Here is a 25,093-nt window from a genome sequence, read left to right as displayed (position 1 = left end):
ACCAAATGTAGGTTGAGGTTAGATACAGCGTAAACTGCCCTCCACTCTTTTAAATAAAAAGTATAGCTACCTCTACTCTTTCAAGATCATAAGAAATACGAACAGGTGCAGGCCATTCAGCCCCTTAAGACTGGTCCATTTAATAGGATCATGGCTAATCCAATACACATCACATCCTGAGTATTCCCTGCAACCCCATCAAACACATACAGGGCAGGTACAGCATGGAGTATGGCTCTCTCTATTCTTTTAAACTTAAAGAGTAAATAAAGCTGCCTTTACACTGTCACCATCAAACATTCCCAGGACAGAGATAACATGGATTGTGAGGCAGTGTTAAGCTCCCCCCACTCTTCCCCCATCAAACACTCTTAAAATATATACAACACAGGGTTATGTACAGAATAAGGCTCCTTCAATTCTTTTAAACTGAAAGTGAAATTGCCTTTCCACTGTCCCCAAACACTCCCAGGATATGGACAATTTTTTTTGTTAGATCAGAGTAAAGCTCACACTATACTGTCCTCTCAAACAATCCTGGGTACAGGGATAGCATGGGGTCAGATACAGATTAAAGCTACGTCTACTCTTTTGAATTGAAAGTAAAGTTTTCTCTCCCCTTTTAAAATGAAAATAAAGTGTCCTCTACTCTCTTAAACTGAAAACAGGAAAGGAAAGGAAAGGAAAAGAAAGGAAGCTGTGTAGCTCTGATATTTGAGGACATTAGAGGAGTTGGCTAAGGTATCTGGGAGCAAAGACTATATAGTGGGACAATGAGGAACAGTGGAGGACTTTCAAAGCAATTTTTCACAGTGCTCAGCAAAGGTATATACCAGTGAAATGGAAGGACTTTAGAAAAAGGAATAATCAGCCATGGATGTCTGTGGAAATAAAAGAGGGTATCAAATTGAAAGCTAATGCATACAAAGTGGCAAAGATTAGTGGCAAAATAGAAAAATTGGAAAATTTTTCAAGGTCAACAGAAAGCCATAAAAAGAGATATGAAGGAAGATAAGATATATTATGAAACTAAACTAATTCAGAATATAAAAACAACGAAACTTTATTCAAATATATAGAACTAAAAAGAGTGATTAAGGTAAACACTGGTCATTTAGAGGATGAGAAGAGGGATTTAATAATGAGAAATTAGGAAATGGCCAAAGAATTGAACAGATATTTTGTGTCGTTCTTCATAAAGGAAGACATAAATAACATGCCAAAAATTAATGACAAGGTGGCTATGGAAGGTGAGGATCTATAAACGATCATTATCACTAAAAAGATAGTTTGGGCAAGCTAATGGACCTAAAGGTAGACAAGTCTCCTGGCCCTGATGGAATCATCCCAGGATGTTAAAAAAAGATGGCAGGAGAAATAGCAAATGCGCTTATGGTAATTTACCAAAATTCGCTGGACTCTGGGGCAGCTCCGGGATATTGAGAAACAGCAAATGTGACGCCACTGTTTTAAAAAGGAGGTAGACAAAAAGTGGGTAACTATAGGCCCATTAGCTTAACTTCCGCAGTGGGGAAAATGCTTGAATCTATCATAGAGGAAGAAATAATGAGACATGTGGATAGCAATTGTCCTAACAGGCAGATGGAGCATGGATTGATTCATTAATTATTTACTGGATTTTTTTTAGGACATTATGAATGTGGTGGACAATGGGGATCTAGTGGATGCAATGTATCTAGATTTCCAGAAACCATTGGTCAAGGTGCTGCACAAAAGACTGCTGCAGAAGATGAAGGTGCATGGCATTGCGGGTAATGTATCAGCACAGTAGAGGATTGGTTAACCAAATGAAAACCAACAGTGGAAATAAATGGGTGTTTTTCTTGTTGGCAATCAGTGATTGGTAGTGTGCCTCAGGGATCAGTTTACAACTGCTTACAATATACAAAGATAAATTGGAGTTGGGGACCAAGTGTATTGCGTCAAAGTTTGCAGATGACACTAAGATGAGTGGTAGAGTAAAGTGTGCAGAGGATATAGATAGGTTACGTGAGTGGGCAAAGGTTTGGCAGATGGAGTTCTGTTGGTAAACGTGAGGTCACCCGTTTCGCTAGGAGTAACAGCAAAATGGACTATTATTTAAATGGTGAAAAATTACAGCATGCTGTACATTGGGACCTGGTTGTCCTTCTGCATAAATCAAAAACGTTGGTCTGCAGGTGCAGCAAGTAATTATCATAGTCATAGTCATAGAGATGTACAGAATGGATACAGAACCTTCGGTCCAACCAGTCTATGCCAAACAGATATCCCAACCCAATCTAGTCCCACCTGCCAGCACCCGGCCCATTTTCCTTCAAACCCTTCCTATTCATATACCCATCCAGGTGCCTTTTAAATGTTGCAATTGTACCAGCCTCCACCACTTCCTCTGGCAGCTCATTCCATACATGTACCACCCTCTGTGTGGAAAAAGTTGCCCCTTAGGTCTCTTTTATATCTTTCCCCTCTCACCCTAAACCCATGCCCTCTAGTTCTGGACTCCCTGACCCCAGGGAAAAGATTTTGTCTATTTATCCTATCCAGGCCCCTCATAATTTTGTAAGCCTCTATAAGGACACCTCTCAGCCTCCGATGCTCCAGGGAATACAGCCCCAGCCTGTTCAGCCTCTCCTTATCGCTCAAATCCTCCAACCCTGGCAACAATCTTGTAAATCGAATATCGTCCTTCATTGTTGGAGGGATGGAGTTTAAAAACAGGGAGGTTATGCTGCAGCTGTACAGGATGCTGGTGAGGCCACACTTGAAGTACAGTGAACAGTTTTAGTCTCCTTACTTGAGAAAGTATGTACTGGCACTAGACAGGGTGCAGAGGTGGTTCACTAGGTTGTTTCCAGAGTTGAGACGGTTGGCTTATGAGGAGAGATTGAGTAGACTGGGATTGGAATTTAGAAGAATGGGAGGGGGGGTGGATCTTATAGAAATATATGAAACTCTGAAGGGATTACATAAGTTAGAAGCAGGGAGGTTGTTTCCATTGCTGGGCGAAACTAGCACTAGGGGGCATAGCCTCAAAATAAAGGGGAGCAGATTTAGGACTGAGTAGAGGAGGAACTTCTTTACCCAAAGGGATGTGAATAGGTGGAATTCCCTGCCCAGTGGAAGCAGCTGAGGCTACCTTGCTGAATGTTTTTGAAGGCAAAGATAGACAGATTTTTGAACAGTAAAGGAATTAAAGGTTATGGTGAGTGGGCGGGTAAGTTGAGCTGAGCCAACAAGATGATCAGCCATGATCTTATTGAAAGGTGGAGTGGGCTCAAGGGGCCACATGGCCTACTCCTGCTCCTATTTCTTCTGTTCTTATAAAGCTCCCTCTACACTTTCCTTATCAGACACACCTTGAGCAGGGACAGTATACGATTAGATACTGAATAAAGCACTCTTACTCTTTTACACTGATAGTGAAGCTTCTTCTGCACCATCCCCATCAAACACACCTAGGATATCTACAGCATGGGGTTCAATGGAGAGTAAAGTCACCTCTACTCTTTTGAACTGAAAGTGAGGCTTTTTCAATCCTTTTAAATTGAAAGCAAGGTGTCCTCTACTTTTCTAAATTGAAAATAAAAGGTCCTTCTACACTTTCCCATCAAAGACAGCCAGGAAAAGGATAGAATGGGGTTAATTACAGAGTAAGTTCCTTTTAAACCGTCCTCATCAAACACTCCTAGGATGGATGCAGCACAGGGTTCGATATAGAGTTTGTAAGAATATTCTGAGCCCTTACAGAGTAGGCAGTTTAACTTCACTAGTGGAGGAAAGTTCTTGAAACAATTACTTGGGATCAAAACCACTGTGACTTTGAAAATGGGGCTTAATTAAAAAAAAGACTGTACAGATTTGTCAAGTGAAAATTGCGTTTAGCTAACTTGGGAGTTTTTTTTTTGGAGAGGAAACAGATCGAGTTGATGAGGGCAATACTGTCAATGTGTTGTATATGGGTTTCCAAATGGTGTTTGACACAGAACCACACAACAGATATGAAAACAGTTGTAGCTCGTGGAATGAATGTGACAGCAGCAACATAGACACAAAATTGGCTGAGTGTTGAGATCCAGAGGAACGATTAATTTTTTTAGATTAGATTAGATTACTTACAGTGTGGAAACGCCCTTCGGCCCAACAAGTCCACACCGACCCGCCGAAGCGCAACCCACCCAGACCCATTCCCTCACATTTACCCCTGCACCTAACATGACCGAAAATTTAGCATGGCCAATTCACCTAACCTGCATATTTTTGGACTGTGGGAGGAAACCGGAGCACCCGGAGGAAACCCACGCAGACACGGGGAGAACGTGCAAACTCCACACAGTCAGTCGCCTGAGGCGGGAATTGAACCCGGGTCTCTGGTGCTGTGAGGCAGCAGTGCTAACCACTGTACCACCGTGCCGTGTGTGTTTGGGCTCGAGGAACATTTGCAGCGGAGCTCCCCAGGAATCATTATCGAGACTCTTACTTTTTCATTAATATGTAATCTAGACCTGTGTGTACAAAGGGCAAATTCAAAATTTGCAGATTTGGAAACACTGTAAACTGTGAGCAGCACTGGGTATATCTGCAAAAGGACACTGACAAGTTGGAGCAATGGGCAGATAAGTGGCAGATGGAGCTTTATAAAGAGACTGAGAGGTGATATATCTTCATAGAAAGAACATGGAAACAAGATTATCCTAAAAGGTGTGCAGAAGCAGAGATACTTGGATAAGTCACTGAAGTAGCAGGACAGGTACAGTGTATGACGAATAAAGCATACAATATCCAATTTTATGAAGAAGGTAAAAGATTACAGGAATAAGATTATGCTGATCTTCTATGAGATATTAGTTAGAACTCAGCTGGAGTATTGTGTACAGTTCTGGGTGCCTTATTGTAGGAAGTTAAAGATCATACAACACCAGGTTATAGTCCATCAGGACAACCACCTGATAATGTGCTTCGAAAGCTAGTGCCTCCAATTAAACCTGTTGGACTATAACCTGGTATTCTGTCATTTTTAACTTTGTCCACCCCAGTCCAACACCAGCACCTCCAAGGTATTGTAGGAAAGATGTGAATGCATTGCAGAGAGTGCCAAGGTGTTCATGAGAATGATTTCAAAGATGAAGCTCCTCAGTTACGACTGTTTTCCAAAGAGAGAAGGTTAAGCAAAATCTGAAAGTAGTTTTCAAAGTCAAGAGGGAGTTGGACACAATGGATAGAGGGAGACTGCTCACTCATAAAAAGGATGAAAATGAGAGAGCACAAAAACAAGTGTGATAGGAGAATATATCTTTTCACATTGCAAGTAGTTGGGTTACAGGAATGCATTGCCTAGAAGTGCGGGGCACACAAATTCAATTGGGACAGCAAAGGATTTTTAAAATATAAATAATATGGAGGGTTTCAGGGAAAAGAGAGAAGAAAGGCACTGAGGCATAACGCTCATTCAGAGAGTCAGTACAGAAACAAAAGGTGAACGGCCTCATAGTCAGATGTCCTTTACACCATCCGCACTGGACGTTCCCAGCACAGCTTGGAGTTAAGATATAAAACACCCTCTGATCTTTTAAACTGAAGGCAAAACTTCCTCCACATTGACCCCTTTAAATACTGTACTCCCAGGACTGGTACAGCATGGGGTTAGATGTAGAAAAAAACTCCCTCCACAATATCCTCATTAACAACTCCAGGGCAACTACAGTTTGGGTTTCGATACTGCGTGAAACTCTAAGATTAGTACTTTCCCAGTGTCTCACCACCCTGTCACTGAACCGGATGAGAATTTTTCATCTTCACATCAGTCACCCTGTGGTTGTTCTGACCAATGTCCTCTTTTGTACTGGAAACCAAAACTATTAAGCAAATTCCACTGAAGACTTCCATCCAAGCAGCCATCTGTTTTAAGGTCACTGGATAATTCCAGCTGCAAATCCTGCATTGTAACTGCATGTTCAATCCACAGCTCTGCCTTAGAGTTACAACCTTCTGCACTATACTCAGTCAAACCACACTACCTCTCAAAATTCTCCTCCCATCCCAGTTTTAGAATGTTCATTTAACTCAAGGAGAGCATGTGAGAAAGTTGAGGTGATTGAGAGTGCCTGTGGAATGTGAGCAAGGAGGTTGAGGCTTGCAGCGCCTTTCAAAGCAACTGCTACCAGCAATAAATTCACTCATTGCTACAGCACGAAGATCAACTTTACAACTGCAGCCCAGTGAGAGATTTGGAACAAAATAATTTTCCTTATTAATTCTGCACACATGGAGTGGAGTCAATCTGTTCATACAGCGAAACGGAAGATGTTGCTGAATTGGTCATTTTGAATATTTTACGTTTAATAATTTTATTCGGGAGCCACATCCTATCCCAAACCACATCACTGTGCTTCAACATCAAAGTTCTTACCTTTAGAATGAAGCTCCTGCCATGATATGGGATTTCAAATGTGTAAACAACATCGTTGTATTCCTGTAACAGAGATTCCAGATCAGCAAGATTCTTTAAAACTCAGTACAATCCCACTGAAAGTGTTTGCAGAACTGGAGCCTCAATCAGGCTCCACACAATCTGCAAACCTAAGGGATCAATCAGCAACCATTCTCTGACTGGGCTGTGGGGTCATTTGGACCAAGCCAGAGTGTACAAGACAGAAAAAGAGCTAAATACCGTATCAGCTTCCAGATTCGAATCCCGACCAGCATCACCATGGAAGCTTCACCACCACAAAGTACAGAATTCATTAACATTCAGGATAACAGGTACTTGACAGTTAATAAAAGGCTGCGATCTAATCAAGATGTTCAGGTCAGTTCCTCACAGAACAATCAACAAAATCAACAAATGTGCTCCCTGATTTCTAAGCTTCATTCTTTAGGTGAACACAAGTTCCCTTTGGACCATTCTAGGTACCATATGAACTGGGCACACCTTCACCAACCCAATGGTGATCAAACCAGAATAGCTCGGCTGGTGCTGTCTAGCATGTCTTGTGCTCAGGAAGTTGCAGCGTGTCTGGAGAATCTAAGGGCAGAAGGGGCCGGAACATATTTAAACACAAACAATGGAAGAGTTCTCAATGTTTAAATCATTCCATTGCAAAATAAAATGTTACAATTAACAGGGGTCTTTTTATTTAGAACATTAGTATTCATGATTCTGCTGCGATTAGTAAATGAAGTTCACCTATTCTGCTGCTCAGGACAGCGGTCTGCATTTTTACAGCCCAAAATACTACTTTGGAATCCTCAATCTTTTGTCAGCTACATCCAAGTATGCTCAACAACAAGTCTGTGAAAGATTAAACTACTGCTGTAAAACATACATCCCAGACCAAGGATGGGTACAGGAGATCATTCTGAGCAAGCTCACAACCACCTACTCACATTCGCTTTCTCAAACTTCCAGCACGCCTCCTGTCCCAGTATTTGTTCCATCACTTGCATTGCCTCTTGACCCTGACACACATACTCCTTTTCCTGCAGAAAGAAAAGAGTAGTCAGTTATTTTCTTGATGACAGTCAGCCTATCATCTGCCCAGGAGAAAGTGAAGACTGCAGATGCTGGAGAGTCAGCGTCTGCTATCACCCTTTGGCCCAACTGGACAGTTAACCTTCGTATACCTGGTCATTTAACCACTCACCCAACTAATCAGTTTTTCTCTGGCCCTCTCATCTACAGGCACCCACTCATCTAACGTGCCTGTCATCCTCTGGCACAACTGGACAGTCACCTTCCTGCCCAACTGGTCAGTTAACCCATTCATCTGGTCAGCAAGTCCCTCATTCTCTTAGCCAGTCAGCCTCTGGCACAGCTGGTCAGTGATTCTGCTGGACAGTGCTTAATGATGGAGTGAGCCTGTATAATGCATTTCCAGCTGGTGAAGTGAATGTGGATTAATTACATCACCTTCAAAATGGAGCTGGAAAAATTCTGCTCTGGGGCAGAAATCACATCATGTAGAGAATAAGGGTGGAGATCATATTCAATCTGTGCGATCTCCTGGACTGGTGTCATCACCTGAGGAGTTGAAGTGGAATTCCATAGACTATCTCCCAGATTACTAGTCATCTTGCTTTATGCTTAGGAACTGCTTGGGATTCTCCTGCTCCTTGGATGCTGCCCGATCGGCTATGCTTTTCCAGCTCCACACCTTTTGACTGCTTTGGAACATGGGAATAGAAGCAAGCCATTCAGCCCCTTGTGGCTAGTTGGTGAAACGACGAAACGACATGACCAGCTATCCTTAGTAGCCACACACTCAGATGACAAGCAACATGAGCTCGACTGGGACAACACTACTATTATAGGACAAGCCAAACAGAGAACAGCCAGGGAATTCCTAGAGGCGTGGCACTCATCCACAGATTCAATCAATAAGCACTTCGACCTGGACCCAATATACCGGCCACTGCAGCGGACAGCTGGAACTGACAACCGGAAGCGGCAGATTCAAACCACTACAAATGCCGGAGGAAACATGACAGACGCGCTTCACAGGAGGCTCCCAAGCACTGAGGATGTCACCTAGGCCGGGGAACGAAACGTCTGCAACACAAATTCCCAGCTCGGCAAACAGAACCACAACAACAAGCACCCAAGCTACAAATCTTCTCCCAAACTTGGGAGTGAGAGGTCTTGGGAAGAGGGTGAAAAACTCACAGTGTGAAGAAAAGCAATACTGAAATTCAGAAGCAGTACCATTCCCAACTGGCTCACCCACCCACCATGAACTGCAGTTTATTATCTCCATTTAGAATTTGACTTACACATTTCGAGTTAGCTCTTACCTGTGGTGTTACTGCTCTCCTTTCAGTACCTTCACCTTCAAACTCATCTTCAGAGCCTGTCAAGTGAAGCAGGTTTACAACAGGAATGCAAGAAAATACCAGCACAAAAGAAGGCCTGAAAAGCTTGCTTATTTTATACTAGAACACTCGATAAATATGACAGAGGCTTTAGGTATCTGTTGCCTAATTCAGCACTAAGTTTAACATTTAGAAACTTGGCACCTTTTAGATGTATAGAGAACCCACAGCAATGAAAACCCAGAGTCCCACTTGCTGTTCAGTTTCCACCATCAATCCATCTTTTGTCTTTGACCAGCCCTCATCCCACCCTTTCTCACTGTTTCACCAGCCCCCAAAGTGCCCAAGCACCTCTTTCCCATTATCCTTCTCCCACTTGCTCAGTGCTTCTTTGAAGGGCTATTATTGAGTAAGAAACTGCCACTCAGTCAGGTACCTGCAAAGGACTCTGGAGGAGAATAGAATTGTCCCTCGGATACACCTCTGGGGTACAGAAGAGGTGAGTGCACAAATGCTGCTTGAGATGTCTGGTACACTGAAACAGACAGAGATAAATTACAATTACATCCACAAGAAGATCACAATTAACTGTTGTGACAAAGATATCTTAGTGGTCACATGCACAAAGTCTTGGCAAAGTAAAAATAAGACAATATAAAAATTAGAACTAATGTATAACTTTCACATGGGCACTGTGAAATACTAGTTCTGGTGTCCTGGTTTAATTATCCTTCAGTTGGATACAATTAACCCCTAATTCCTATGTGCAAGGCCATGGGACATCACAAAAAACAACATTAAAACCTGTGACATTCACAGGTGACCTTACTGAAACATGGCAGAGAGTTTGGGCTGTTATGTTGCCATAAAGATCATTTAATCAAAAAAAGATATATATCAAATAAACTGTAATCAGTGTGGCTAGTATCTACATAATGTTAAAGACAGGCATAAAAGATACTGTAAGTGTACAGGAGTCATTATGCGATGTATACAGATGAGAAAAAATGTACAAATCACAAATCAGTGCCCTATCCCAAGATGATCCACAGAATGTTATATTGTTGAAATCATGCAGTGTTGCCATTTAAGAAATAAAACTTGCATGTTTTATCAATTACATCATTTTGCTAATAATTTCAGGGAGCGTCCATTCAGTCAGATGATTCTGCCATAATCATTCGCATCCAATTGTTATTCTCATTTTGATCAACAATTATTAGGGAATGATAGCAGACAGGAAGTGTTTTAGACCGCAGTCAGTCAGAGAGAGGCAGAGCAAAGAAAGATCAATTTCATTTCAAATAAGAGGAAGACTGAACATCTACTCACATCGCTCATCTTCTGTCTCTTGAATTAATACTTTGAAATCAAGAAACCAGGTCTCCAGCCAAACGAGGACAAAGGAAACAATTGGGAGAACATAACCAAATGCACCACTGGTCTGGAACTGTACAAAAAGTGGATCTATTAAAATGTCATCCTCACTCATACAGGAACAGCAGAGTGACAGTGTATTGCAGCACAATTAAACAGCCCATTTACTTGGTAATATTCAGCTCATGAAATTATATGTTACAGGTACACAAGCAACCAGGCTCTCCACTAGCAACAAATCCAGAACTGTAGTAAAACTGGTCCTTGAGGACAGGCAACTATCTTCCTCCAACTAAGATTGCTTTGCTCTCCGATTTGCCACTGGAGTGTAACAAATAGGATAACTGTTTAATCACTGGTCACTTGCTTTGTTATGGATGTTAATTCCTGTTGCCCTTCATCTGCCCTTCATCTGCTCAGTGGCAGCAAGACCAGGGATTGGAGTAAGGAAATCCTGTGGCCTTGATCTCAGACATAAGCATGTTTGTGTCTCTTTGAGGCTGCACTGGACTAACAGTAAATAAGATGATGAGTTCATGAAGAGAAAGGTAATGATTGGTTCCTACGTTCTTTCTTCCACAGTAGATAAAATGTACAGAAAGCACAGAGAATGACAAAAGTCACTGGCTCCACTCAGTACATCTACATATAGAACATAGAACATAGAAGAATACAGCGCAGTACAGGCCCTTGGGCCCTCGATGTTGCGCCGATCCAAGCCCACCTAAACTACACTAACCCACTATCCTCCATATACCTATCCAATGCCCTCTTAAATGCCCATAAAGAGGGAGAGTCCACCACTGTTACTGGCAGGGCATTCCATGAACTAACGACTCGCTGAGTGAAGAACCTACCCCTAACATCAGTCCTATATCTACCCCCCCTTAATTTAAAGCTATGCCCCCTTGTAATACCCGACTCAATACGCGGGAAAAGGTTCATACTGTCGACCCTATCTAACCCCCTAATCATCTTGTACACCTCAATCAAGTCACCCCTAAACCTTCTTTTCTCTAGTGAAAACAGCCCCAAGTGCCTCAGTCTTTCCTCATACGATTTTCCTTCCATACCAGGCAACATCCTGGTAAACCTCCTCTGCACCCGTTCCAATGCCTCCACATCCTTCCTATAGTATGGCGACCAAAACTGCACACAATATTCCAGATGCGGCCGTACCAGAGTCTTATACAACTGCATCATGACCTCAGGACTCCGGAACTCAATTCCTCTACCAATAAAAGCCAGTACGCCATATGCCTTCCTCACCGCACTATTTACCTGGGTGGCAACTTTCAGAGATCTGTGTACATGGACACCAAGATCCCTCTGCTCATCCACACTACCAAGTATCCGACCATTAGCCCAGTACCCCATCTTTTTGTTATTCTTCCCAAAGTGAATCACCTCGCACTTAGCTACATTTAATTCCATCTGCCACCTTTCTGCCCAGCTCTGCAGCTTCTCTATATCCTGCTGTAACCTGCCACATGCTTCCTCACTGTCAACAACTCCTCCGACTTTCGTATCATCCGCAAACTTGCTCACCCAACCTTCTAACCCCTCTTCCAGGTCATTTATAAAAATGACATGGTCATGTTGTTGCAGAACTAAGGAGACTGTTCACTCATCCATTATGAATCTTATTGAGGTAGCAACAGGTTTTCTGCACTGTCTGTACTGATGACTGTGCAGAAACAATTTCCCCTCTGCACATTTAGTATCCCAACAGATAACCAATGACATAGACCTGAAACCTTACCTCTCTTTCTTTCCATAGATACTACCTGACCTGATAAAGAACCTGCATCATTTTCTGTTTTGAATTCAGATTTCCAGCCTCTAGTGTATTTTGCTTTTGCAAAGACAACACCTGATTACCTGACATTGAACAAATGGCCACAGAACCCTGAACTGTAGCAGGATGCTATGAGCAAAACCAAGGCTGTTCAAAACTTCACCACTTCCAAATGTTAATTTTTTTTTTAATGGGGCACGTCAGAAAGTGGATGGCATTCAAAAGAGGAATTCTCAGTGGTTTCCTTTAAAAATCCAAGTGCAGAGCAGGTCAGTGGAACATCAGACCTGACAGCAAGGGACTCTGGGAAATTCTGTTACAAACTAAAAGGGTAAAATCCATCCTCTAGGGAAGCAAATGGAGCACAAAGATCAAGTGGGGCAAGAGAGGAATTATTGCAAAATTAAAGTCTCCCTACCTGAATTGAAAGAATGACTTTTACAATTAAAAAGCCACTGGTAATTAAAGTAGTGACCTGTAACAAAACACAAAAATCAATAACAGTGCTGATGAGAGAAATTTAGCCCATTTAAAGCAGTACTGAGTTAACAATAAGCTACCAGTTAAATTTTCTTGCTGTGTGTCACAGTCATATCCCTCATACCCAGACTAACCCTGGAAGTCAGCAGGGGATTTTCCTGCCTGGACAGTGATTTCTGAAACCAACACATCCTTTTTCTTTACATAACCTTACAGCACCACCACAGGAGACCTGTCAGCTGACAGCATCTGTGCCAGTTATTTGAAAAAGCTGTCTATATCATCTCACTCCTCCAGGTATGATTCCTGAATCAATATCTGTTTAGAGATGTCATTACATACATGGCTGTGAAGCAGATGGGACTCGAATGTGGGCATTCTTGCTTCGAAGTAGGAACACTACTACTGTGCAACTAAGGTCTGATTTACCATTCCAACCTGGGACTAACTGAAGAACAACAGGAGCTCTGTTTATACATTATACATTATTAATTGCCCTCACTAAAAGTGCACTGGACTAATACAAAACAATTCTTAATAATTAGTCATTAACAAGAATTTTTGATGTGCTAGACATTTACTGAACATTATTCTAATAGAACAGCCTCTATCTAGTCAGTGATAGTGTTGACTGTTGCCCTATTGACTGAAGTTAATGCAGCCTTCCCACACTCCCAAACTTTCTCCCCACATGAGGTTAACTAACTTAGATAAGGAATGGAATCTGGCACCTCAGTGCACTATCTTAGTAGTTAATCCACGAGGAGACCCGGCAGATACCCAAACTTTTAAATCAAACACATCAGCAAGCATCTGTTACAACACCAAGTCAGTCTGAAGTCAGTCAACAGAGAGGGAACAATGAGTCAGATGCTCAATGAAACTCTCATGGAAACTTGTTCTTTGGTTCAGGTCACACCTTGAAATGCAATTAAGAGGAGAAAGCGTGGGAATACATAGGCCAGTCTGTATCTGTAGAGATTATACAGGGACAGATTAATAGTTTATGTATGTGCCCACAGACCAAGCTGATTAAAACACTCCTTAAAGTCAATTCAGACTGACCTGTTGTGTATTTTCAGTGCTTTCTATTTTTATTTCAGCCTATGTGAAGTTGAGTGAGACATTCCCTTAATCTTTTGCCTCACTCTCTGTTGTAAATAACATGAATAGATTCACAGCTCAGGCTCTGAAACACCAGCTTTCACCGTCCCACCCCATATATGGGTACACAGAGGCAGTGATTCCTTACCGCAATCACCCACCAGTGACGGAGTCTCAGAAGGGCATAGGCAAGCAGCAATACCAGGAAGCGAAACACAGCCAGTGACTGCAGGAAGCAGAGGGACAAAGGTGAATAATTGTTCAAAGTGAGGCAGGGTAGAAGGGTCTAATTCTGGATGGATAGATAGAATACATTACTTACAAATATGTCAAAGAGTGAGGTTCTGAAGTCATAACTTAATATTTCATCTTTTAGATTCTCTTTAATGCCACCATTTGTCTGAGAAACAAGAAATATATTAAAATTTAAGTATCAGTAACTATTTCCAAGAGAAATGCAGAGAGATCAGAAATTATGTTATCGAAACTCCTCAGACATCTGCTCACTGAAAGTCTAAGGCTGACTGTTCAGGCTCCAGTTCACTCTCTGCGCCAGGAAACGAAGGAATCAGCTGATTATTTAGGTGACCAGTGGGATTAGATTCCCTACAGTATGGAAACAGGCTAACAAGTCCACACCGACCCTCTGAAGAGTAACCCACCCAGACCCATTCCCCTATCCTGTACTTACCCCTGACTAATGCAGCTAACACAATGGGCAACTTAACATGACCAATTCACCTGACCCGCACATCTTTGGACTGTGGGAGGAAACTGGAGCACTCGAAGGAAACCCACGCAGACACGGGGAGAATGTGCAAACTCCACACAGACAGTCGCCCGAGGGAGAAATCTAACCCGGGTCCCTGGTGCTGTAAGGCAGCAGTGCCAACCACTGAGCCATCGTGCCACCCCGTGAATGTGAGAATTGGATGGTTTTGAGGAAATGAACAGGAAAAGACATAGTAGATAAAAATTAACTATTTTCACTGTTTTAACCGCGGGGCGGGGGCTACAGTGTAAGAATTAGGGCCAGGCCATTCAGGAATGTTATTAGAGAGCACTTCCACACGCAAAGAGTAGTGGAGGTCTGGAACTCTCTTCCTCAAACAGTAGTTGAAGCTAATTCAATGGTTGAATTTAAATCTGAGACAGACAAATCTTTATCAAGGGATATGGGCAAAAAGCATGGAGTCAGGCCACACATCAGCCATGATCTTATTGAATGGCAGAACAGGCTCAAAAGGCTGAATGACCTACTCCTGTTCCTGTACAGATGCTCCCAGCCCATTTGAATGTAAGTAGGTCACACAAGCTTCACTCAACCTAGCCAGGCACCAGAAAGATGTTCAAGCTAATTAAAAGTGGTTATGGAAGAAAAATGGAATATGGAGCCTGCCAGAATAAACCTTCAAAAATCTTTCTTCAAAAGAATACATTTTAAAAACTCCAAACCTGAGCTCCTGCATAGACAATTAATCCTGAGATCTGAAATGAAACATTTTAAAGGGACATTTCTGTTGGCAGATTCTGCTCATTATTAGAAGGACAGAAGATGTTTTTTGTACAACTAAACCAGTTTCTTCAATTGCAACTTTAGTTTGGAAAACATCTGTCTGTCATTTCCAAGACTAGATTCGTGATTGGTAAAAAAAACAGCAGAGGAAACTACACCAAAGACATTTCCTGAAGGAACGTAAGGTTTTCAAAGCAACAAACCAACACAACTTCAGCTGGAGAGTTTCAAGAGGCCTGGCATAAAAACTGACAGCATGTTAAAATTCTGTGCGAATCATGTAGCATCTACATCATCTGCAGCTCGGATGGGAACAGCAGCATTTGTCGCATGTTTTGTGCTCATCACGTATAGGAGCCTGACTTTTGACTGATGCTCCTTCACACTGGGTGGGCTGCCATTGGAAACTGGATCCTGTGCCATTAACTTGTATGACATAACAGTCAAAAAGGAATGTGTGAGATGAATGGAATGCAAGCAGAAAAAATACAGGAGAAAAAAGTGGAGAGAGAAGGGAAAAAGAGACAGATATAAGACCAAAGAAAAGAGAGTTAGGCCACTCAGCCCATTGAATCTGCTCTCCCATTTGATCATGGCTGATATATTTCTCAACCCCATTCTCCTGCCTTCACCCTGTAACCCATGACCCCCTTACTAATCAAGAACCTATCTATCTGTCTTAAATACACTTAATGGCTTGGCCTCCACAGCTCTCTGCAGCAATAAGTTCCACAGATTAACCACCCTCTGGCTGAAGAAATTTCTCCTCATCTCCGTTCTAAAGGACCATCCCTTCACTCTGAGGATGTGTCCTCAGCTCCTAGTCTCTCCTCCAACTGTAAACCTTCTTCTTCACATCCACTCTATCGAAGCCTATCGGTAATCTGTAAGTTTCAACCAGACCCCCCCCATCATCCTCCTAAACTCCATCCAGTACAGACCCAATGTCTTCAACCACTCCTGATATGACAACCTTTTCATCCATGGGATCATTCTTGTAAACCTCCTCTGAAAATAGTGCATCTTTCCTTAGATAAGGGGTCCAAAACTGCTGATAAACATTCCAAGTGCAATCTGACCAGAGCCTTATACATCCTCAGTACATCTCTGCTCTTGTATTCTAGCTGTCTTGAAATGAATGGTAAATTGCATTTGCCTTCCTAACTGCCAACTGAACCTATGTTCTAATGTTAAGAGAAAAACTGAACTAGGACTCCTAAGTTCCTCTATATTTCGGAGTGCGTAACATCACACATTTTCCACGTAATATTGCATCAACTTTTCTTTGCTCACTCACCTAGCCAATCCAAGTCCTTCTATACCCTCCTCAATGCTACTTATTCCTCCACCTACCTTTGAGTCTGCAAACTTAGCAACAAAGCCCTCACTTCCTTCATCCAGAACATTAATGTATAACATGAATAGTGTGGTCCCAATACAGACTCTTGTGGAACTCCACTAGTCACCAACAGCCATCCTCTAAAGGATCCCTTTATACCTACTCTCTGCATTCTACCAGTCAGCCGATCCTCTGTCCATTCCAGTACATTGCCCCTAAAACTATGCGCTCTTATCTTATTTAGAAGATTCCTGTGCAACACCCTGTCAAAGGCCTTATGGAAATCCAAATAGATCGTGTCCACTGGCTCTCCTTTGTCTGATTTGCTCAATATCCCATCAAAGATTTCTAACAGATTTGTCAGGCATGATCTCCCAATGACGAAGCTGTGCTGACTATGCACTTCCAAGTACTCCACAATCTCATCCTTAATAACAAAACTTAAACTCTTACCAAGACCTGAGATCAGGCTAACTGGCCTATAGTTTCCAGTCTTTTACCTCTCTCCCTTCTTAAACAGGGATAATACATTAGTGATTTTCCAGTCCTCTGGGACCATCCCTGATTCCAGTAACTTTTTTTTAAAAAATGATTTATGCACCTTCAGCACTTTCAGCTTCTGCCGCACCTTCTCCTTAGTGATGGCCGCTACGCTTGACTCTGCCCCCAAATCTCTAAAAGTTCTGGTATGCTGTTGGTGTCTTCCACTGTGAAAACTGATGCAAAGTACCTATTCAGTTCCTCCACCCATTATTACTTCTCCAGTCTCATTTTCCAGCAGTCTGATGTCCACTCTTACCTCTCTCTCACATTTTACATATCTAAAGCCATACAGCACCAGGTGCAGCCTACAGCCATACTAGTTTGAATGTGGGCGGCACGGTGACACAGTGGTTAGCACTGCTGCCTCACAGCACCAGAGACCCGGGTTCAATTCCTGCCTCAAGCGATTGACTGTGTGGAGTTTGCACATTCTCCCCGTGTTGCGTGGGTTTCCTCCCACAGTCCAAAAATGTGCAGGTTAGGTGAATTGGCCACGCTAAATTGCCCATAGTGTTAGGTGAAGGGGTAAATGTAGGGGAATGGGTCTGGGTGGGTTGCGCGCCGGTGTGGACTTGAAGGGCCTGTTTCCACACTGTAAGTAATCTAAGCACAGAAATAGACTATTTGGTCCAACTGGTCTACAGTGACCATGTTCTCAAACTAAACCAGTCCCAATTGCCTGCATTTGGCCTATATCCCTCCAAAACTTTCCTAATCATGTACCTATCCAAATATCTTTTAAATGTTATAACCGTACTTGCATCCAAAACTTCCACTGGTAGTTCATTCCACACAGGAATGAGCAGTGTAAAAATGAATAAATCTGTAAAAACATTGCCCTTCGTGTCCTTTTTAAATAATTCTCCTCTCTCTTGCAATCTTCTTTTGTATTGTTAGCTAGCTTACTGTCACATTTCATCTTGTCACTCCTTTTTTTATTAGTCATCTTCTGCTGGTTTTTAGGCTTCCCACTAATCTTCACAACATTGTATTTTTTTCTTTGCTTTGAAGCTGTCCCTGATTTTGCTCGTCAGCCAGGGAGCAGTGAGTGATTAAAAACTAGCTCATATTAATGAAATTGATGACAGATTACTGTGCACGGAAGGTAAAAGAAAAAGTGTTAAATCCTTGATCACCAAGATCTTTAATATTAACCTGTTGCCACTTCTGGTCCATGTATAATTCACATAAGTATAAAGCCAGCTAATCTTGACTAGTAAGACAACCAATCCCAAGTTGCAAATACATAGACAGAACAAGGAGGAGGTACTTTAATGTAGCCCAGCCCAAGAGCTCCTTCAACAATTCTATTTAGATTGGACATAATAGAGTAAGATTATTTCACAACATACATTGTCAGTACCAAGGGTTTTGCTCATTTTTAGAGAAGTTATTTTGTTCTTGGTTCTCCCCACAGCTGCTCTGTGACTGCAAGACTTAAATGGCTCTCCATTTTCTCACTCTTAACCACTAAACCATTGACAGTAGTGACATCATGGTTCAGATCTGCAACAGTCAATAGGACCACAACTTTGTTTACTCCCATAGCACTAGCTCAAATAGGTTCTGGCTTATTAACCTTATATGAACAGTTTATGTAATGAATTATTACCCTCCTGAATAAACCCTGACTCTGTAGGGTGGCATAGTGGCACAGTGGAGGGTGGAACGGTGGCACAGTGGTTAGCACTGCTGCCTCACAGCGCCAGAGAACTGGGTTCAATTCCCTCCTCAGGCAACTGTCTGTATGGAGTTTGCACATTCTTCCCATGTCTGCGTGGGTTTCCTCCGGGTGCTTCGGTTTCCTCCCACAGTCCAAAAAAAATGTGCAGGTTTGTTGAATTGGCCACGCTAAATTGCCTGTAGTATTAGGTGTAAGGGAATGGGTCTGGGTCGGTTGCTCTTCGGAGGGTCGGTGTGGACTTGTTGGGCCGAAGGGCCTGTTTCCATAGTGTAAGTAATCTAATCTAATTTGTACAGTTGCAGCATGGATTAATTTACACTAAAGTTCAGTTTTAAATATAGAAAGCTTTCTGAATTGTATTCATATACACTGCTTATAATTTTAGACTGAGAACATTAAATAAAACAAGTGTCTGAAAACAATAGTGTTCCCAATTCTGTTCCTGTTTCTGTGAAGACGAAAAACTCACATTCAGCTCGATTATCCACAAGAGTGAAACAAACAGCAGGTCAAAGGTTACAAACAGGCAGAAAGTCCTGCGAACGTCAGAAATTGCTTTCGTTTCATCAAGTGACTGACATCGTGCCGGCAGTCCAGGCTGGCTCAGAGACTGGGATGTATTGATCGAAGCAATGGTTGGGAGATGCTGCTCAAGTCGTTCCATCCTGGTTCCTTCTTGCTATCAGACATCAGGTCCCTGAGTGAAAAGTAACTCTGCAGAGCAAACAAAAGCCATGAGGACATAAGAGATCCACACTGAGAGGGAACATTGAGTCATTCTGATCCTGCCCACAAAATGCTTCCTTCAATTGTTCAATCAAACTGCTGTGGAAAATCATTGCTTAATTTTAACCCCTGTCTTCAGTCAGTGTTCACTATTTGCACAGACATGGTCCCAGCTCACTCAAGACTCTGAATCTGCCTGGTTTACACTCATTGTACTTCAGAACCAGGTCATTAGCTGAAACAACTTCATAGACTTTTTAAAAAAAAACAAGTATTTTAAGAATACAAGTATTGGTATAATACTTCAGTTAACACAAGCAGTAAAGTGTGTTCAACCAAATTATAACACCTCATCTAAGTAAATATGCTGAAATTTGATTGGAGCATGTTCTGTGTATTGACCAAACAGGCCTCCAGTTTTATTTCACAGAATTGTGTGCTCATACATAGAAACTGGAATAATGCCAATTTTCTGTGTACTATTTGCACAATCTATTGCAAGGACGTTAATACACAAGACAAGATTAGCAAAGAAATTGAGAATGAATGTCTATGTCATTGTCAGGTTTCTGACAAACTGGGACTGAAATTAACCAGTTACTGCTGACAGTCTCAAGTCCGGAAGCTGTGGACAGCCTGGCCTGTGCTGCATTGCTGGTAGACACTCAGGATTGGCACAGGATGATGCCACACACATGGGTTCTTTACAGTGACCATTTTAGGAACTTAACCACTGTTAGCAGCTCCTCATTGCAATGACATCCGAGAGGCCAACACACTGTGAGTCCAGAGTCTGGAGTTAAACGCACAAGCAAATAGTCAAAAGTATAGTGCTGGAAAAGCACAGCAGGTCACGCAGCACCTGAGGAGCAGGATAATCAATATTTTGGGCTAAAGACCTTCATCAGGAATGGTGAAGCCTTTCCTCACGCAAGCAGAGAGCCTGGTACCAGTGCCTGTGTCTGTGGACTGCCTGCTCTTGACACTATGCACAGTTCAGCTCAGATTCTCACACAGATTCCAACTGAAGTTCCAGCCATCCTGTTTCAAATCCACCCAAAGCTACACATACCTCTAAAAGGTGTAACACTCCTCAGACAGCTGCACCCTTCGCATCTACACTCAATGCCATGCACCACCAAATGCACACAATCAGCACCACTTCAAACTGTGCTGAACCCTGGTTCTTTTTCAATCTTCATCTCATTTGACACTTCAACCAGAAATATTTTCTCCTATTGCAAGCTTCAAAAATCCTCAGATAACAACATCCCTTTTGATTCTCCCTCTCCTCCCCTTCAACTCCATTCCTTCTTCTAATCCAAGCCTTTGCTATGTATTCACTAAAGTCTCTGATCATCTCCTCTCTGAGGCACAGAATAATCAGTGCTCGGCAAAGGACTTAAGTTTTCCTCCTTTATGCCCCCACCTCAATGTATTTCAAACATGACATGACATTAAATTCTTCAGTCACCTTTGCCTCCATTTCTATTCCTTTGGACAGGAGCACTCTCCCCGTCACACAGACCCTTCACCCATCGCCAATGCTTCCCCTCCAGCACGGCCCCAATCTCTGGCCTCTTCATTGGGAACTGTCAACATGACATCAGCTGCCTTTATTTCTCTGCTCCCCTCCCTCACTCTGTCGCCCTTTGAACTTACTGCACTCTAGTCTCTCTTGTTATCAAAACCTCTGATAAGGATGGTGCTGTTGTGGACTAGCGTGCTGACTTCTATCTGGCAGAGGCTGAGTGCCAGCTCCCCCAGATCAAGACCCCACCAGTGAACATCACGCTGCCAGTTCAAGGACTGTCACTTACCTAATTTTCTCTGGAGAAAATTGTTATAACTGTACCTGCACCCCCCCTCTGGGGGGGGGAGGGGAAGGAGGGGGGGGAGGGGAAGGAGGGGAAGGAGGGGAAGGAGGGGGGGGAGGTGGGCGGAGGGGGAGGGGAAAGGGGGGGGGAAAGGGGGGGGGAAAGGGGGGGGAGGGGGGGAGGGGGGGGAGGGGGGAGGGGAGGGGGGGGAGGGGGGAGGGGGGGGGAGGGGGGGGGAGGGGGGGAGGGGAAAGGGGGGGGAGGGGGGGAGGGGAAAGGGGGGGGAGGGGAAAGGGGGGGGAGGGGAAAGGGGGGGAGGGGAAAGGGGGGGGAAAGGGGGGGGGGGAAGGGGGGGGGGAAAGGGGGGGGGGAGGGGGGGAGGGGAAAGGGGGGGAGGGGAAAGGGGGGGGAGGGGGGGAGGGGAAAGGGGAGGGGGGGAAAGGGGGGGAGGGGGGGGAAAGGGGGGAGGGGGGGGAAAGGGGGGAGGGGGGGGAAAGGGGGGAGGGGGGGGAAAGGGGGGAGGGGGGGGAAAGGGGGGGAGGGGGGGAGGGGGGGGAGGGGGGGAGGGGGGGGAGGGGGGGAGGGGGGGAGAGGGGGGGGGGAGGGGGGGAGAGGGGGGGGAAAGGGGGGGGAGAGGGGGGGGAAAGGGGGGGAGGGGGGAGGGGGGGAGGGGGGGAGGGGGGGAAAGGGGGGGAGGGGGGGAGGGGGGGAGGGGGGGAGGGGGGGAGAGGGGGAGGGGGGGAGGGGGAGAGGGGGAGAGGGGGGGAGAGGGGGAGGGGGGGAGGGGGGGAGGGGGGGAGGGAGGGGGGGGAGAGGGGGGGGAGAGGGGGGGGGAGGGGGGGAGAGGGGGGGGAGAGGGGGGGAGGGAGGGGGGGGAGGGAGGGGGGGGAGGGAGGGGGGGGAGAGGGGGGGGGAGGGAGGGGGGGGAGGGAGTGGGGGGGAGGGAGTGGGGGGGAGGGAGTGGGGGAGGGAGGGGGGGAGGGAGGGGGGGGAGGGGAGGGAGGGGGGGGAGGGAGGGGGGGGAGGGAGGGGGGGAGGGGGGGAGGGAGGGAGGGAGGGAGGGGAGGGAGGGGGGGGGAGGGAGGGAGGGGGGGGAGGGGGGGAGGGGGGGGAGGGGGGGAGGGGGGGGAGAGGGGGGGGAGAGGGAGGGGGGGGAGAGGGGGGGAGAGGGAGGGGGGGGAGAGGGGGGGGGAGGGAGGGGGGGGAGAGGGGGGGGGAGGGAGGGGGGGGAGGGAGGTGGGGGAGGGAGGGGGGGGAGGGAGGGGGGGAGTGAGGGGGGGGGAGGGGGGGAGGGAAGGGGGGGGAGGGGGGGGGGAGGGAGGGGGGGGGAGGGAGGGGGGGGAGGGGGGGAGGTGGGGGAGGGGGGGAGGGAGGGGGGGGGAGGGGGGGGGAGGGAGGGGGGGGAGGGAGAGGGGGGGAGGGAGAGGGGGGGAGGGAGAGGGGGGGAGGGAGAGGGGGGGAGAGAGGGGGGGAGGGAGGGGGGGGGAGAGGGGGGGGAGGGAGGGGGGGGGAGAGGGGGGGGAGGGAGGGGGGGAGGGAGGGGGAGGGGAGGGGGGGGAGGGGGGGAAGGGGGGGAGGGGGGGAAGGGGGGGAGGGGGGAAGGGGGGGGAGGGGGGGAAGGGGGGGGAGGGGGGGAAGGGGGGGAGGGGAAGGGGGGGGAGGGGAAGGGGGGGAGGGGGGGAAGGGAGGGGAAGGGGAGGGGGGGAGGGGGGAGGGGGGGAGGGGGGAGGGGAAGGGGGGAGGGGGGGGAGGGGGGGGAGGGGAAGGGGGGAGGAGGGGGGGGGGGGAGGGGGGGAGGAGGGGGGGGAGGGGGGGGAGGGGGGGGGAGGGGAAGGGGGGAGGGGGGGGGAGGGGAAGGGGGGAGGGGGGGGGAGGGGAAGGGGGGAGGGGGGGAGGGGAAAGGGGGGGAGGGGGAAGGGGAAAGGGGGGGGAGGGGGGAGGGGAAAGGGGGGGAGGGGGGAGGGGAAAGAGGGGAAAGGGGGGGGAGGGGGGAGGGGAAAGAGGGGGGAGGGGAAGGGGGGGAGGGGAAAGGGGGGGGAGGGGAAAGAGGGGGGAGGGGAAGGGGGGGGAGGGGGGGGAGGGGAAGGGGGGGGAGGGGAAGGGGGGGGAGGGGAAGGGGGGGAGGGGGGGAGGGGGGGAGGGGGAGGGGGGGGAGGGGAAGGGGGGGGAGGGGGGGGAGGGGAAGGGGGGGGAGGGGGGGGAGGGGAAGGGGGGGAGGGGGGGAGGGGAAGGAGGGGAGGGGGGGAAGGGAGGGGAAGGGGAGGGGGGAGGGGGGGGAGGGGAAGAGGGGGAGGGGAAGGGGGGAGGGAGGAGGGGGGTTGGAGTTCCTGATTTCCCTCCCTCAAATAAACACCTCAGTCCGAACATTCCCGAAAGCGCACACTGTCCGGTCCGGAGGCCGGAGTGACCACTGATCCCGGACAGAGTCTGACCCAGTCCATTGGCTGGAACCGCCCAGCCTGCATGGGGCCTCGTCCTCTCCCGGGGCCTCGGCTGCTCCTTCTCACCTCGCCCGCGGCTCCACTTCGCTCTTCTGTCCCGGAACCTGAGCCCGGGGCTGACCCGGAAACGGATCCAGTTGCACCGCCCACAACATGGAATGGAGCGGTTTCAGGTCGGTGTCACCACCGTAACAGACCCCCGGTTTCCGGCAGCAAACGTGCTTTCTGCGGAATGAATGTATGAAACTGGTAATAAAACAAAGAACTGCGAATGGAAGTCTGAAAGAAAAACAGAAAATGTTGGAGAAGTTTTGCAGGTCTGACAACATCTGTGGGAAGAAAGCCACGTTAACATTTCGAGGCCGGCGATTCTTCATCAGAACAGATGAAGTTCAGACGTGCTGAGTTTCTCCAGCATATTCTGTTGTTTTTGCACGAAACCTATCCTTACAGTCCTGATATGGAGATGCCGGTGTTGGACTGGAGTGGACAAAGTGATGAAGTAGCAACGCTCCGAAAGCTAGTGCTTCCAATTAAACCTGTTGGACTATAACCTGGTGTTGTGTGATTTTTAACTTTATCCTTACAATGGCAGACAACTTACCAATACAAAGTTTCAAAATAAATTATTTCATTTTTTAAAGGATCCTTGACATTAATTTATGTTTTTACACTACTGGCGTCACTTTTGAAGTAAACTAGATACTAAGTATAAAAGAATTTTCAAAATATATTTACTTTTATTCTCTCATGGGATTTGGGCGTCACTTGAGCTATCATTTATAACCCCTCCTTAATTACCTTTAAGAAGGTGGTAAACTGCCTTCTTGGACTGCTACAGTCCATGTGTAATATATATACACAATTTTACAGTGAGTCTTTCTCAGTATAGCAATATATTTTAGGACAATATCTTTCAACTCTGTTGGTTGAAATTGAAATATTAATAGTGGATTTAATGTCTGTGTTCTTATCAAACCTCCAAAAACAGGTGAGATTCAATCCTGAACCCAAGATTTCTATACTTTAGTGGCTGATTTCATGATGGGAGGCAGTGTAGAGCCAGTTTTCTTCCTAATCATGTGAGTATCAGTGTCTCGAAATCCTTCTCTATGTTATTGTGTCTAATGATGAGTACTGATCCAGCCACTGAGTGTTTTTGACCATTGATAAGTTAACACATTGCATTGTATTCTAAGCCTGAAAGATGACTGGGGAGTTTTTAAAAGCCAAGAAGACAATGATTTGGAGCAGAGTTGGGGACTTGGGGTTACATCGAGGGAGAATGAACAGGACTGAATTTAGCTGAAACTTGGAAGCAAGAAAAAGTGTGAGTTCAAAGAAATTATTGATCATATTAGTATTCACTAATATTATAATAACTGCAGGAAGAGACCAGAGATGGCTGAGGTGATGGATCATTTACCATATATTTTCTGTTCAGTGTGGTAGAGGTGCTG

The 25,093-nt window shown here is 45.9% G+C and overlaps 1 protein-coding gene across 4 annotated transcripts in view; it reads right to left on the bottom strand.

Moving 5' to 3' along the window:
• The window catches only part of stard3 (StAR related lipid transfer domain containing 3), a 32,245-nt gene extending 8,491 nt beyond the window's left edge, over positions 1-23,754 (bottom strand). Inside the window, exons 1-10 of one of the 4 annotated variants that reach the window (XM_043674683.2) lie at positions 23,700-23,754; positions 19,119-19,363; positions 13,890-13,967; positions 13,716-13,793; positions 12,402-12,458; positions 10,141-10,258; positions 9,245-9,343; positions 8,791-8,846; positions 7,387-7,479; positions 6,410-6,472 (exon numbers count right to left, since the gene is read on the bottom strand). In XM_043674683.2, coding sequence (XP_043530618.1) covers positions 6,410-6,472; positions 7,387-7,479; positions 8,791-8,846; positions 9,245-9,343; positions 10,141-10,258; positions 12,402-12,458; positions 13,716-13,793; positions 13,890-13,967; positions 19,119-19,313 — 837 coding nt within the window. In that variant the 5' untranslated portion in view covers positions 19,314-19,363; positions 23,700-23,754. Of the gene's footprint in view, positions 1-6,409; positions 6,473-7,386; positions 7,480-8,790; positions 8,847-9,244; positions 9,344-10,140; positions 10,259-12,401; positions 12,459-13,715; positions 13,794-13,889; positions 13,968-19,118; positions 19,364-23,545 lie in introns of all 4 variants that reach the window. The other 3 variants (XM_043674685.2, XM_043674684.2, XM_087977695.1) reach the window with 3 other exon arrangements.
• Positions 23,755-25,093: the final 1,339 nt, after the last annotated feature.

Source organism: Chiloscyllium plagiosum, unplaced genomic scaffold (genome assembly GCF_037043375.1).
Source record: "Chiloscyllium plagiosum isolate Xiang-an unplaced genomic scaffold, Cpla_swu_hap1 HiC_scaffold_32, whole genome shotgun sequence".
NCBI lineage: Eukaryota > Metazoa > Chordata > Chondrichthyes > Orectolobiformes > Hemiscylliidae > Chiloscyllium > Chiloscyllium plagiosum.
The sequence above is the reverse complement of the archived record's forward strand: the minus strand, read 5'-3'. Positions and strand labels throughout refer to the sequence as shown.